The sequence below is a fragment of the Triturus cristatus genome, chromosome 2_2 (genome assembly GCF_964204655.1).
Source record: "Triturus cristatus chromosome 2_2, aTriCri1.1, whole genome shotgun sequence".
NCBI lineage: Eukaryota > Metazoa > Chordata > Amphibia > Caudata > Salamandridae > Triturus > Triturus cristatus.
The window spans coordinates 178,746,183-178,761,954 of record NC_140582.1 but is presented as its reverse complement, the minus strand read 5'-3'; the positions used below and the strand labels follow the sequence as shown (position 1 = coordinate 178,761,954).

The window sequence follows — 15,772 nt, the reverse complement described above, 5'->3', positions numbered from 1 at the left end:
TTTTAAACACTTCTAGAATACAGGAAGAGGTAGATGCAGTATGCTTCATGCGAGTATGAAAAGACATCTTATTATCGATCATAACTCAAAGTTTGCCAAATGAGTCAGAGGGACAGGAGGAGAGTCCAGTTCAGTGGGCCACCTAGAGTGAGCCAGGAAACTGACAGTTGGCCAAACGTATGTAATTCAATTTTCCCTACGTTAAGCTGAAAGATACTGTTCCACATCCAGGCGGCTAGGGCTGAAAGGCAGCTTTTGAACTCACAAGATGCTTCCCTTTGTGCGAATAAATGGGCAACATCTGTATTAAAGTAACATTTTATGAAATCAGAAGGTGGTATACCAGTTACACTCAATTAAGGGGGCTAAATCGTTTTTTTAGATGACAGACCTTACAAAAAATATCCACAAAGCTATATGATGGCCAACCAGCTTAGGGGCCAACCAGGGGTATGGTAGTAATGTTTCTAAACGGTACATGTCTATTTAGACAAGCGATACATATTCTCTCTCTTAAATTTTATTCCACAATGAACGATTCTCATATTGAATACACAATTATTATTCATGAAATTGATTGTTCAATTTAAGACCGAGTCGAACCAGGTATGAAATTACACTGACATCACTGATTGTTATATGGTGTTTTTGCTCGCAAATGTCGCTTATTTATTATGGGAGGCGTCTACATTATTCCTCTCGAATTAATCTTACCTCATACACCTTTTGTAAATAATAAAAAAATGGGCTTCATTTTTAGCCTAGATAAAACGTTATGCTCATTTGGTGATTAGAAAGTCCTATCGGTTTATCAAACCCGTACACCATTCCAAAATGGCGCCTATATGTTCGGGAACTCTGTTTGAATATCGTAACATCATTCCAAATGCTTCCGGGTTCTCTCACGTGACATGAGGGGTGGGCTTACTTAAGAGGCTCGACCAATGAGGCATGGTTTCGCCGCTAACTCGAGGAAGCGCCCGTTTCTAAGGTAAGACGAGAATTATGTAGTTTACTTAGAAGATAACAAACTAAAGTGATATCTTTGGGACGGAGGATGGAAAATTAACGCGATATTTCTATGATAAACGGATGATACAGGTGTTGTGTGCAAATTATCGGGGACAGAACTTTAACGCAATATTCCTTTGTTAAACGGTTGAGATAGGTGGTCTTTGCAGATTATCGGGGACATGTCTTTTTATGCGACAAGTACCGCTATAAGTCGACTTACAGATATAGTTTGGTCTTCATGGCGGTAATTAGGTGACATCTTGGGGGTAATATGTGGTGAATCTATTCATTGTACATTTTGATCATAGCAACTCAGCTCGGCGGATTTATTATTAGTAATAACCGACGGCTTTTCTTCTTTTTAGTATAATATCGGAGGAATCTTACAAAGATGGAAAATGCGAAAAGAAATACTTACAGTCTATAATATGTTGCATATTACCGTTTTGTTAAAAATACTAGGAACCTGGTTTTTGTCTTTGCTGTTTCTAACAGACAAATATGTTATACGACAGTATCGGTTTTTAGGTTGTAGAAAAACGCATGGTGGGAGACATTGGCTGTCGCAATCAATAGCCCCCTTTACTTTCATAAATGCGTAGTATCTGACTACTTTCACATGGCCAATCCGTTAATAGTGGGTCAGAATATTAATGTTAGGATATGAGATTGAGAATGGGTGTTCGTGATATGATATAAGATTGAGAATGGGTATTCATGATATTCTCCGTTTCGTTTTTAGAAAAATAGAGCCTACACATTGGTCTTAAATATACAACAACAGTGTTGATTCAATTTTACTTACGCTATCTATGGACCAAACTAAGAGTCCGGTCTCTAATTGAACTAACCGGTGGTGTACATAGGATCTTAACTGTATATACACCTTTCAGCCACCTGGAGAGGTAAGGTGATTCTCGCTTTTCTATGGAAATATCTTGTTACTCGCGCTTTTCCTTTTATTCCAATCTATCATGCCCAAAAGAGGCTATAACAATTTCACAATTCACTCTTACTAGGTCACATGACATTTCTTATGAACAAGCATACCAATTGGAAGTTGACCACCTTTTGAAATTCCTGGAGGTCGTTTCTAAAATACAATCTATGGTAAGAATTGGCACATGAAACTTTTCTTAATACGGGTGGTAATCATATTAACCTCAGATATTTAGTACCTATAAAAGACTCTCTTATCATAAACCTAATAGTTCATTTAGAGATGAGGTTTCTTGATATATAAATACTAAACTGGACTTTCTGCCTAGGGTATCGGACTACAAACACACTCAGGCAGGATATACATGTGGTTGCTTGAAAGTTTTAACTCTTGTTTTGTATGTATATTTGACTAATATGTCGAAATATTGAATATTGTCTGTGATGTATTTATACGTGAATCTCATGTTATATGTTCTTTGTTGTTTCTTCTTCAGTTTTTATCATTTGTATAGAAATGTATAGTAACGTCACTTTTTTAAGTATTAGAAATAATGTAGTATGTTGTGTTTTATGTTGTACATAATGTGTTTTTTTATACATATATATGTTTGTATTTGTATCTATTCACAGCCCTGACGAAGTTCGTAAAGAACGAAACGCGTTGACTGAGTCTGATATCTCTAAGAGTTGAATAAGAATAAAAGAACAACAATTGGAGTATTTGAAAAGACTTTTCTTTGGTGCACCGTCCTTTTGTAAAAAAGAACAAACAGTTTATTGGTTTGCAAACAAGGTTATTATGATCTAATGTTAATCACTGCTCTCGGTCTCAACATTCCCCAAGGTATACACATGTGGTGTGCTGCTCTATTGGTCTATGCATGAACCATTGCATAATTTGAGGATAACCCCTTGCAAAATGAATAATTATAAACAGCCGTTCCTACTGAAACTAAAATGGACACTCCTGGCCTACCCCACTGACAGTCACTTAGAGAAGCCAACCCAATATCAAACCAAGTCTTGTTGTCTGTCACTGGTCGTAGAAGAAAGGATGAAAACAAAACCCTCGAGCTATCTTCTAAGTCAAGCAGCACACATTTTGTTGAAGCAAAGGAAGTAATTTATTCCGAGAGGTTGTGTAATGTAAGCCGGAGTTACAGCTCTGCTGGACTGAGGAGAACCAGAAAACTGTCTAAGGACGGGTTCACACAAAATTGACCAGGTCACCTCTATTAGGCACTAATACGCACATTCAAATTGATTACTATGGAATCCAAAACCAGCACTTGAAACATGCAAACAGGCTTATAAAGTCAAGCATCTGTTCAAACCTACCCACAAAGAGTACCCAAGCTGGAAAGTTTCGTTTTTTTTTGGGGGGGGGGGGATTTATAAAAATAAAAAAAACTCTGTCCCAGTCGATTAAGGGAACTGTAGCAACGTTACAGATCACAGTTCCTAGTAGAATTATGCCATTACATTTCACCTATACTCGGCCACCTCTGATCCTGAGCAATAGAGCGATCCCTAAGATTTTACATTTAATTTAACCTGTTTTTCATTGGCATGCATGAATTAATGTAGCAAAAACTAGGAACAATTACAAAACTGAACTGAATTACACACAACTCTGGCTCATAATTACCTTAACAAATTAGTTATCAAGAAATTACCTATGTATATGGCAAAAGAAACAACAAAAGAGAAATATTAAGCAAAACATTTTTCACATGTTTGTAAGTTTTGCAGTCAAAAAGACTAGTCAGTCAGGATATAACCCCCACTCAAGGTCTTCATTGCTGGTTGTACCGAGAAGCATACATTTCTCTCTGCCCTCAGGAGGAAATGAGCTCACCCTGTGGTCCTCTGCAAGCAGCGGGCACTGCTCCTTGCCCAAGAATGAGAACACAAGGGAACACATCTTAGTACAGTCAAGAGATTTCCACCTGTAAGCAGACTGACCTCCCGATCGGAGGCACAGATTTTTGCAAAAGGCAAACAACGCCCAAAGATACCTTGGCGCTGTCAAGATAGGAAAATGTGAATCTTAAAGTACAATTCTGTATGTTGACAAAAAAAGTGTTGAGAAAGAGGCAGGTTAGTATTGCTTCAATTTCATGCCCTCAGTCTTTTTGGCAGTGAATTCCAGAACACTGGTTTCAGGACCCAGATTGATCAGTCACCACTGCATGTCAGTGTAAATTTAGGTGGTGGAGTTTGAGATTACTCTAAAGCATCTGGGCTGAAGGCGAAACAACTGGAGCCTTGTTTGGTAAACACGTGAAGAATCATGCAAAGTGACTTGAAGGAAATGCACTCATATAGTGAAAACGAATAAAGGACTTTAACAGCTGTGGGCACACAGTGACATTTTGTTATTGATTCATTTTATTTAGTTGTTTCTACATAGTGCACAAACATCTGTTTCTTGGTGCTAACGGCTTGCGGTAAGTAAAGTAGGACACCGTAGGTGATTTTTGCTTTTGGCACAACCAGAGTATGACAACTAAAGGCTAGTGGGAAAGGGACACTTTGAACAATCATGCTTTAAGTAGTTTCCAGAATTCAAAATAGCTGGATTCGGATCCTAGAGTAGGAAAACATTCCACTTGGTAGGGGCAAAAAAGACGCTGTGGCAAAAACAATAGGTGTGGTTCTAGCTGGCGCTAACATTGTTTGCTATTGCGAGCATATACAACAAAATTAACAGCAGTAAAAAAACAAAAGTTTACCAACTTCTATACATGTAACCATGTGCCTGCAGTAAAATGTTGAGTTAAAAAAGTATGTATCATTGTAACAGAACAGGTATGGAAAGCTTTTTACTTTTAATGGCCATCCAAAAAATATATGATTCTTATTAGCACAAAGAAAAATTACTATTGGCTTTGAATCACTGGAATCTGAATAGATATGTAAATACACAATAATGTCTGAAAACAATAAAAAGATATTATATACACAAACACAAAATGGAAAGAATAAAGAATTGGCCAAGTACAGTGTTGGCCCACCAGATCCCACACTAAAACACTTCTTTTTTAAAGCAGGTGTGCACATGTGACAAAAAAAATTGCACTCCTGTGCTAGCGAGCCAGTAGTTCGAGTTGTCACAGTTTGAACAAGCTGACATTATGGCACTTATTAAGTGTGAAAACAAGAGATAGTTTTAAATTCACCTCACTGGGTACCGCTGCACAAAAGAGGCGCGTGAAGCCCCTCCCCTCTGGACCTTTATTGCAAGTCAGGAGATGGCGGCCGCCCGGGACTAAAAAGCCTTGCAGGGAGAAAAGAACAAGCATTTGCAATGCAATAAGTCTCGCATTTGCAAAATTTTAAGCTATTGGCATTGTAAATGAAATGACAATGCCTTTTAGGTTTGTCATTTACAATGCCAGTAGCTCAAAGTCTCACAAATGCGAGACCTATTGCATTGCAAATGCTTGTTTTAGGACTTGTGCCCTGCATAGCGTGGCTATGGTACCATTCTGTGCACAACAGAGAAATATAGTGCCGTGCACACAGGTGAGGCGTCTTGTAGCCTACATAGAAGGGTGAGGTTATACATTATGCAAATCGACGAGGTGACGTTCTGTGCATATAGATTGAAACTGACTTGCACATGGGTAAGTGTGTTAAGCCACATGACGTTAAAATATCTGTTCAACTTAATATGACCAAGGAAATCTTTTCGACCGAAGAAATAATTAGAAGGAATCGTAGATTTCTTAAAACTTTTTAAGATAGTCGGTGTACAGTTTTTCTGGACGTACATTGCAACTCAGAGTCACTTGCGCAGGTCGAAGTAACAAGCTCTCCACCGCTACCGGCGACAAATGACAGGGCCGTTGTGGGTAGAGCGAGCCTGTGGGAACTGGACCTGGCGCCACCGCTGGAGAGCAACAGGGCCACGCCCAGCCTTGGGTAAGCAGCAGCCGTGTCTCTTGCACGCCCATGTCCTCCATCTTCACCAACCGGCCACGGTACAATGCTTCTGTGCCCTCATGCTTTCGTGGACATGTAACGGCCATTCCCCTTGCCTGGCAGTGGGTGCACAGCACGTGCAAAGCCTGGCAGTGGAGGCAACAAGCACTGCTGCTTGAAAGGGAAACAATGTGTTGTGGGTAGAGCGAGCCTGTGGGAGCTGGACCTGGCGCCGCCTCAGGAGAACAACAGGGCCGTGCCCAGCCTTGGGTAAGCAGCAGCCATGTCTCTTGCACGTCCCTGTCCTCCATCTTCACCAACCGGCCACGGCACAATGCTTCCGTGCCCTCGCGCTTTCGTGGACATGTAGCGACCATTGCCCTTGCATGGCAGTGGGTGCACAGCACGAGCGAAGCCTGGCAGTGGAGGCAACAAGCACTGCTGCATGAAAGGGAAACAATTTACTATAACCACGAAGCGCCCACCGCTCACTGACACTGCTGCCGACAACACCCATTGTGCACTGCTGCAAAGCACTCCCACCGCTGTAAAAATGTCTTCTTCAATGTACAGTTCTACAAAACATGTATGTTGTATTCCGTTGCAAATCTTGCGTCACTGTGGACTGCTGAAAAACGTCATACTGTTATATTTACTTTCCGGCTTAAATACATGCAAAACGCACTGCTGCAAAAATGCTACCCTGTACAGCGGTGCTAAAATAAACAGTTAAATATGTTGTTGTGAATTCAGAACGCTCGGTTACCGCTTATCGCTTGTGGTTTTTACCCATAGAAATATGTGCAGTTGTTTACTTCACAGCACAACATACATTCACGCCGGGTTAGGAGAGCCAGTGTGAGGAGAGAGAGGGGGGGAGTGGAGAGAGCAGGACAGGCCGAGCAACTCCATTGTCTGCCGTGAGCCGGGTGCGCTAATTAGAAACAGATGGCCCCTATAAAGATAAGAAATTGCTTCACGACAGCAGTGAAGCAGACGATCCAGTCCGGATGGGCCAGAGGAAAGGGTGAAAGGGCAGTGGCCAAAAAGCATCCTTTTCAATGGGAAGCCAGCGTTTAGCATAAACGCTGACGCGACCCAATGAAAATGAAGGGCGGGGCTTCAAGTCCCCTTCTGAAATCTGCTCTCTCACAATATCTCTCGCCAAGCGAGCAAAGCTTTGCGCTGCAACGCCAGGCGAGACCTAAAAAGAGAGAACCCTGTAGCGAGCAGATGTGACAAAAAAATAGAAATACAAATGTGGACCGGCTGGGTTCCCAGACAATTTGTTTATTTATGTTTTATCATGTGGTATACCAGCCTAGATGCGTCCCAAAAACAGGCCACAGTCTGCATATTATAGTGGAATATTTACGAGAAACTGGCAAAGAGGGAAGAATGTTCGTAACGTATCCTTAAAAATGACTCAATCACAAATATTGTTCGACACAATACACAGAGCCCAGAGATCCATCGCTTTCTAACGAGTCAAACCTGGTCAAAGAAAACTTAAGTGACCTATGCAGTGATAAACCCCAGAGCTTGACCCACTAGGGACCAAACGTACTGAATGCAAGTCTACTGTAAAAGCAACATCTTTAATGTTAGCCTAGCTGAAACCCATTTAGGGCTACACATCTGTGTCACGCTCTGCAGAACAGTTATGCACATAGAACAATGCTCCATATGCCACACACAGTTTTGCACATGAATTAAGCAGCCGTGTTTAGATGGGCGGTTTTGACAGCACAGCTGTCAAGAACACCAATAAACTTACAGTGGGCTTTGGACCCACCCCTTTGAACCTTTGGCTTTCTTCAACCAGCCTCTTTCAGGCATTGGCTTGAGACTTTGCCACTCACGCACTGGATCAGCCCAGTGGACTATGCGCCTTTCAGCTAATGCTGTGGACTTGTTATATCTTTCTGCCTGCATTCAACTGCACGAGGATCAGTTTCACAAAAATAGCCTGTCTGCCCACTCCTGCTGGCTCCCTCCTGTCTGTCTTGCTGTCATGTGCTAACGCACTAGGAGTCGCAATTAAACCTAGAACTACTGGCTGCCACTGCTGGTTTACAACAAGTCACTGAACCCACCCATTGATTCATGCACTTTGCAGGTCAATGTTAAAAACATGTCACAACAGACAGTAGTGGTAAAGGGTGAGATGTTATTAGGCCAAGGTGAGATATATATATTACCTACTGGCGGTCGCCAGTAGGTAGTTATAGTTAGGACCCTGTTTCCATAGGAAATCCGCAACATTCTTATATAGATATATATATCTGTATGGATTTCATAATCCAAAAAAGGACATCAAACGTTGGTTCTGAAAACACATACAAAATGAAAATGAACATGCTTAGAAGCAAACATAATGAAAACTAAAACTCTTAGAAAAATATACAATGAAAAGAAACAAGTTGAGAATTGACACACTGTCAATAGGTTGTGTACTTGTAATGATATTTATACAGCACAAGCTAAGCAGGTAAGTAATGGAGCACTGCTGCATGTGGGTACAGCAGATAGCCCAGGGTTAAAACCCGGGGAGGGGAGGAATTAAGTTCTCATTAAATGAATGTAGCAAACTATTTAACTCCAAAAAGTGTACCCTAGCCACTCAAAGTAAAGTATATTGAACGTGGCATGATTGAGGACTCAATATTTCAGGAGGGTGGCAGTGCAAAAGTGCCTCAAAACGAAGTACTACACTTGATAATTAAGGTCCAGCAGATTTCTGAGTTTCCCTCCAGGGTGTTTCCGTCTCAGGAAAAGTGCAACTCGGAAGAGGTGAGTGAAAGTGGTCTTATGAGTTGAGTAAGAGGAGGAAAAAACAACACCAGCATCACAAGTGTGAGAGGTTTGGCTGCTTCATACTGAAAAAATGGTTTCACTATTTTATCCTCATACACATAAAACGCATAGCATGGAATCTGAAGTCCAAAATGCACTCACACCCAGAACAGGTACCACACACGCAGCCACAGTGCAAGCTTCCCTCATGCATACAACTGGAAAGCTTCTCTTACGTAGGGAATAATAGCAGCATAGCCTTCATTAACCTCAAGAACATATACAATCAATATATTTTCACTCCTTCCCGCAACCATCTTCAACAGTGAAGTAAGCTTCCCACACTGCTGCAAGTGAAACTGGAAAAAAAATAATCCACTATTGGCAGCCGCATTTAGACAATTAATTAAATGTATAAAGGCTAAACTGAATGTTTACAGTTTTTTCGATATGAACGTTAGGGAAAACTTTGAGTGTGTGCCTCAGAGTTACTGAAAAAAGCATAAGCTCTGAAAACCTTTACGAAAGTGATGCAATCATTTGCAAAGCGCTCCGATACCCTCATGGGTCACGTTAGCGCTAAGAAAACGATACAAATGAATAAATAAATATCTAAGTTTATGCAACAGACTGGAGGTAATACACAATTATTTTGTGGAATGGCCCCCTTGGTTCCAAATGCTACAAAAGCCCCTGCGTCGATCAGAAATTTCAGTCAGGTTATTAGGAAAAAAGGGCAAACCGGCAGACTTTGTTATACTATAGAATGTAAGAACCAAGATTTGAACCGGAAATGATCGTGTAGATGCAGACTAACCAATGGAAAAATAGCAAGAGCCGTACAAATAATGTTTTGTTCACAAATTGTTCTTAAATTCTGTCAAGAGAGCTTGAGATTACTGCAGCCCAAAAAAAAAAACTTTTATTCAAAAAAAGTCAACACTTGGCATTTTTGGGTGACATAAGTGGATCTACACATATAGGACAGTGGTAAAAAAGGAAAACATAAAATTGGTAGAAATAACGTGCTTACAGCCCTCATTTCCCTTCCAAGAACTAAAATCAGAGGTAATGCTCTCCAAAGCAAATTTGCATTACAAAAAAGTGGAACGAGTTCACATAAAACAGTATTAGCATATTAAAGATTGGCTCCAAAATCAAGGGTCCTGTGTGTGAAGCACTCAAGAGTGTGAGGACAATTAAGATGATGCCCTGCACCCCAAAACTCTAGGTAACTTAAGAAACAGCAGGAAGGAGAGGGTCATTTGATGAAGTAATTCCTGCAGAAGGAAAATGTTTAGTAACAAAACATCAACATACTGCCCCATGGACATCAGATCATTTTTATATGGGTTAAGTATTCACCTTATCAAGAGAAAGCAAAATAAGAAGACAATTAAACGGAGCAATATACATATTCCAATTTTTGCAAATATTTATAATCCATAAAGGCAAATTGTAGGCTTGCGTTTGGAAACTTTTAGAGATGTTTTGACAACACTAAGATCCAACCTAAAAATATGTTTACCACATTCAAGTTAACATAACCCAAATCCAAGGATGTCATTGCTCTGTGACTTGAGGGAAAGGTACTGATCAATCAATCAATCAGGAGTTGGTATAGCGCAACTACTCACCCATGAGGGTCTCAAGGTGCTGACTAACAAGGGAAATTGTCTCACCAACCTGCAATTCACCCCATGTGACAACTCAGAACATAAAATTGTCCAGTGCTCATTGCAAACCACGAAACAGAATGCTAAATTATCACACAAATGCAGACTAGACTTAGATTGTGAGAGGCCCATAGGACACCTTCAGTAAATCCGTATACATTTTGCAGCAACACTTGCAGATCTGAACTTAAAATTCCCCAGAATGCAGTGGGAAAGCAAAAACTGTGAATCATAGAAAGCAAAGTACTGTTGGCTATAATGGCACAATGGGCCGTCTGGCTTATATGAACAAAGATACATAGACCTTCCATAGCATTTTCTATTACTCCTGTATTCGGGGTAGGGAGAGAGTCTGGTGAAAAGGTACAGAAACATACTCTCACCAGATGAGCAAATGACTTCATCCAATCATCGTGGGGAGTAAAGAGAGAGCAAGTGCAATAAAGGAAAGATAGAAGATAGATTTCAGCAAATAATGTTACCTTTGACCCACACAGTCAAGTGCAATATCTGTGCAATTTCGGAGTCCGATCATCCTTTGAATGCAGTTAGAAAGATATATTACGCGCTAGAAGTGAATAGCGTGCTACAAACAGACACAGATAACAGACATATCAAATAGTGAAAACACAGAAGGTAGTGGAGTGGAAATTTGGTTATTAGACAGGAGTAGGACTCCTAACAAAATACATGAAGCTGGTGAAAATCTGTGGTATAAATTGGCAGTGATATAATGAGAGAGACATTTCTTCTTAAAGAGGCACACGTTTTGGGGAGCAGTAGCCCTCCACCTTGCTTGCAGCTCCCAAACCGACAGTGTATGTGTATCACTGCTAAACATGCACACCTGTGTGTGACCAAATACAGGTTAAAGATAAAATCTTAAGACCTCATTCCAAAACAAAATACATTAAAATATGCTTGCCTTTACATACATTTGAAATCCTAGATTGGGTAGATAAGAGTTGCTGAGACATTGGAGGGAAATATTAAAAAGAGGGAGACAGAGAGAGTAGCTGTGGGTACCAGCAGGTAACATTGATAAATTTCACTCATTGGGGAAAATGGTGGAGCCACATATTCTGCTATCTCTCTTAAAAATATTATATTTGATCTGATCTTAAAGCGGAGCCTGGAATTCCAAGCATTGCCCTGAGCACCCTCCCCTCATATGTGGCAATCAAATGTAGCTGATGTAGCCATAAAGATCAGCAGAACAATGTTGTCAACTATGAGTAGGAGGCAAACGACGGAAAGGGAAAGTGAGCATAGCCGTAAATGTCCACTAGGCCACTCTCACAAAGTTAGTGGAGGGTGAGAGATAAACCATGGATACTTGCCTAATACTTTAAAGGGTAGATTTGAAATTCAAAGGCAAATAATAACATGCAACCTGTAAAAGTGCACAATCTAGACACAGTTTAACCAGGAGATATGGCCGTATTGCTCTTGGTGCCCCAATTTGAGATATAAATCTCATAAGTCTATATTAACACTAAGATAAGGCACACCTTAAAACAGGATGCCACATATTGAAGATGCCAATTTATATAATTCAGCTGTAGAATCTAGAAACTAAATGAGTTGCTACAAAAGACAGCTATACCAACAACAAAACCAGCTTTTGTTTCTGGTCTCTGGTCAATTTTTACTTTCCACTTTCTTCTGTTATCCTTCTTACCTCATAATGTTTAGTTTTGCAGAGATCGTCAAAAGGTGAATCACAAAACACAAATTTTGTCCATTATTTCTTAGATTAGCTAGTTTCTCTTTAAAGTTCTCTTCCACCCTAAGTGGACAACAATTCTCTACGCAGACACTGTTTTTCGCTTAAGCCTGCATACACTGTGAAGATCAATAAAAGTGTTTGATAGGACATACTTGTGTGTATTTATCAATCTTATACTATTAAATGATTTTTGACATTTGTTTATTTCTTTTGAAGAGGCCATGCTTGCAATATTCACATACTGAACAGACGAATTGAAAACTGCAAGCCTGACTATTCTGAATCCCTTTTTCCATGAGTGGTTCAGGACTATACAGAACTGACTGATAAAAACTCTTATATTATTCCATACAGTTCTGTGAAAATGTGAATTGCCCTACATAAGTGACCAAACGATAAATAAAGTGGTTAAAAGCGGTGAGACTGCTAGAAATTGGTACTCAAAGTATTTCTTGTGTCAGGTAAACATACTGCACATCAGATATCAGAGTTAAGAATTCCTTACCCTGGCGATAGTCAGTGGTGTGTTGAAATCTCTGCCACCCTGAAGCCTAAAGCCGAATGGTCCGGGTCCTGATAGACAAACACTGTACACACTCATGATGGTGAGCGATTAAGTTCCAATTTCAACAACAGACACCTGTTGGTAAAAACAATTCAAAAACAACAATTGAGGTGCAAGTACTAATGTTCAGAAAAAAATAACTGTATAATCATAATATTTAGATTTCAAAATAAGGACTTAGGAGCAATAAGAGAAAGTATAGCAGTTGACACGTTTTTACACTTTACAGTACTAAGAGAAAGTGGGAAGCTGGAAACTAATTACTGATTTTCAGTGTGGTCTACATATAATGCAATAGAACAAAAAAGAAGCGAGCCATAATCCATTAAAGGATTTTTAAATATTTGTATATAACAACGCTGTGAACAAACCAGGAGCCAACAGCACTAATTTTGGATCACGTATGTATGTTGCCTTCATTTTTGCTTTACCACATCACTGCTGAATTCTTCAATTTTGGTGAAATTCTGAGGGAATTTGTGCCAAAATGTCCATACCATGAATTCAGTGGTCCAGGATATCTCAAGCCAGTTTACAATCTTCTTTTCATTTGCGCTATTAACCCAATTGCCTCCAGGAGCTTTGCAGTCAGAAAGTTACCCAAGTCTAGGCACGCTTTCAGCAGCAGCAAGGCTTGGAATTGAGGATAGGTGCTGGTGTGGAAGGGAATGAATATCATGTCATGCCATCAGGGTTCCAATTCCTACAAAGCATCCTGGTGTTAATAGTGGGACCACAGGACCGATTCACATGTGCCTTTTTTTGTACTTTACCCAATAGGGAGATGGACACATTAAGGTTGATTCAACACGGCATTTATGAGTATCTTAGGTAGCATTCTTATAGTACTATTTCACATACCCATAAACGACTTTGTGGATCCAACCTGTTGCAAGGAACAACCGCCTTGTGCCATAAACACTAATAGATAATTCTGGAAGGGAAATACGGATTTGATGTGCTCCCAGATTGGAGCACTGGTTATATATTTAGAAATTATAGTTCGACACGTTTCAAAATGCAATGCTGCCCTTCTCACAGTCAGTGGTTTAAGTAAACAGTCTTCCTACTGAAAAGTAACGGACGTATTTTACGAAGATGAGGAGAGCACACATTCATCCAGCTTTAAAACATCTACAGCGGTTACCTGTGACTGAACGGGTCAGGTTCAAAGGATTAGTTCTTATTAATAGAGCTTTCTATCGTAAAGGCCCTTAGTGCTTGTCCAACAGATTTATTCCAGATCAACCGGCTGGGTTACATTGGTTATCCAATTCTTTGCTGGTGGTCATCCCTTGGTTCATAAGTTAAAAATGTGGCGGCAGCTCCTATTCCTATCTGGCTGCCAAGGAGTGGAATGCGCTCCCACTACAACTACGGGCCACAGAGTAGCTTTTTGAAAAACGTCTTAAGAGCTGTCTTTGGGTCTGCCTTTTAGTTCAAGGTGTCTAGACTTTACTGTTAGAACCGGGGCACTCTTGGAGTAGCTGTACAAATCTTTTTATATTATAATAATAATAATAATGAATATAACATGATTTGTTAGTGTCTGTGAAGGGGACATGGAGGGAGAGGAAATGCTCATATTATCCAAGCATCTTTACAGTCTTTTAAACTCATCAGGTGCTGTTCAGGAGGTACTAGGTAAGGTCCTCCTCGATGGCAGAGTATCACAGCACTCACGCATCCAAGTATGTTTTAGTGCTGTTCAGACGGACTGCGTGTGGCTCGCTTCGATCTGGGTTAGCGATGGTCCAAAAGTTGTCACTTGCAAAGACAAACGGTTGACTCCACAATTGGTACATATGGACTTGGCGATGACCAATACGTTGTTGAGCTCTATATAGTTATTCGAATATGAAAACAAGCATGCACCACAAAGGTGAAGCCAATACTTAATTTAACACTCTGCACTTTCCTTTGGAACACGTAATGATGTTTTTTTACCTTGAAGGACTGTGCTGGGGAGGTGTGGAAACGTAAACAAGTCTTTGGAATCTATGCATGCATAATCTTTTCTACACTTAAGCCAGCTGAATGTCACCATGTTGGAGAATCCGCTGAAGTAGGATTGATGGACATGTGCACTAGCACTGCAAACGGTCCCACCTGTTTTTCTCTACAGGGAAATTACCTCTCTTGGCTAGAGAAATTCATCTTCCTGCACCCTAAGAAATAAGGAAGTGCTTTTCAAGCCCTATCTGCCTACTTTCTTTTGACTCAAAGAGTATAAGTAAAGTGAATGTGAAAAACATTTTGTGAATTCCAACAAAGGTATGACTTTGGAAATGTTCAATATCTTTTTACAAGAGCTAGCTTGCTGTTCCTCTGCTGCAAACACCCATCTTGCTGCTGTTTCTATGAAACATAGTACAGTAGAACCCCCCCCCCGAAAGGCATAGTACAGTAGAACCCCCCCCCCCCCCGAAAGGTAGGGGATGCTATCTGCAGGCGAAAACTTCAAAGGATTCGGATTCTCCAAATTGACATCTATCTTCTACATGTGCGGATGTATTTGCTCAGTGCCACACTGGACTATGGTGCACATAAATTGTGTGAATGAGGTCTAGTATCTTTCTGGATTTCTTGCCCTTCAACATATATCCTAACAATGTTAGAATTCAGGCACATTTGGTATGACAAGCATGAGGAAGGGGAACCTGCTGAGCAGTGGTGGTTTCCACAGTCATCCGCTAATAGTACATGGACTTTTTTGATTATCTGAATCATTGTGAACAGGGATTTTGGATATTTGAGACATCACTGCTTTATGGTGGGATTGAACAGGATGCCTGCGGTAACAAGCAAATGCCATTTTTTGGCAATTCCTTTTTGCAGTTAATTCTCTGTCGTTCTAAGGTTCTCTGCACCTTCCGGGGCAAGTGGACGAGTCGCAACTGATACCGTAGCGTTTAGTTTATGCTCTAAAACTATTCAATTGTGTATCTATCGCTATTTTTCCTTTGCAGGGCAGGACACCAAATATCGAGAGACATGCTGTCAGTCTCAGTTCCAGTAGCTCATTGAAACCCAGAGCACATATCTATAGCTCAGTCGCCCACAATACCATTAATACTACCTCACATCATTACCACTGTTTGCCTCAGCACAACATACTGATAC

The 15,772-nt window shown here is 40.4% G+C and overlaps 1 protein-coding gene across 5 annotated transcripts in view; it reads right to left on the bottom strand.

Annotated features, from left to right (window-relative positions):
- PDLIM5 (PDZ and LIM domain 5) overlaps positions 1 to 15,772 on the bottom strand; it is a 565,292-nt gene that overhangs the window by 534,851 nt on the left and 14,669 nt on the right. For all 5 annotated transcript variants that reach the window (XM_085641149.1, XM_085641152.1, XM_085641151.1 and 2 more), the window contains exon 2: positions 12,590 to 12,724. In XM_085641149.1, coding sequence (XP_085497275.1) covers positions 12,590 to 12,685 — 96 coding nt within the window. In that variant the 5' untranslated portion in view covers positions 12,686 to 12,724. The remainder of the gene's footprint in view (positions 1 to 12,589; positions 12,725 to 15,772) is intronic.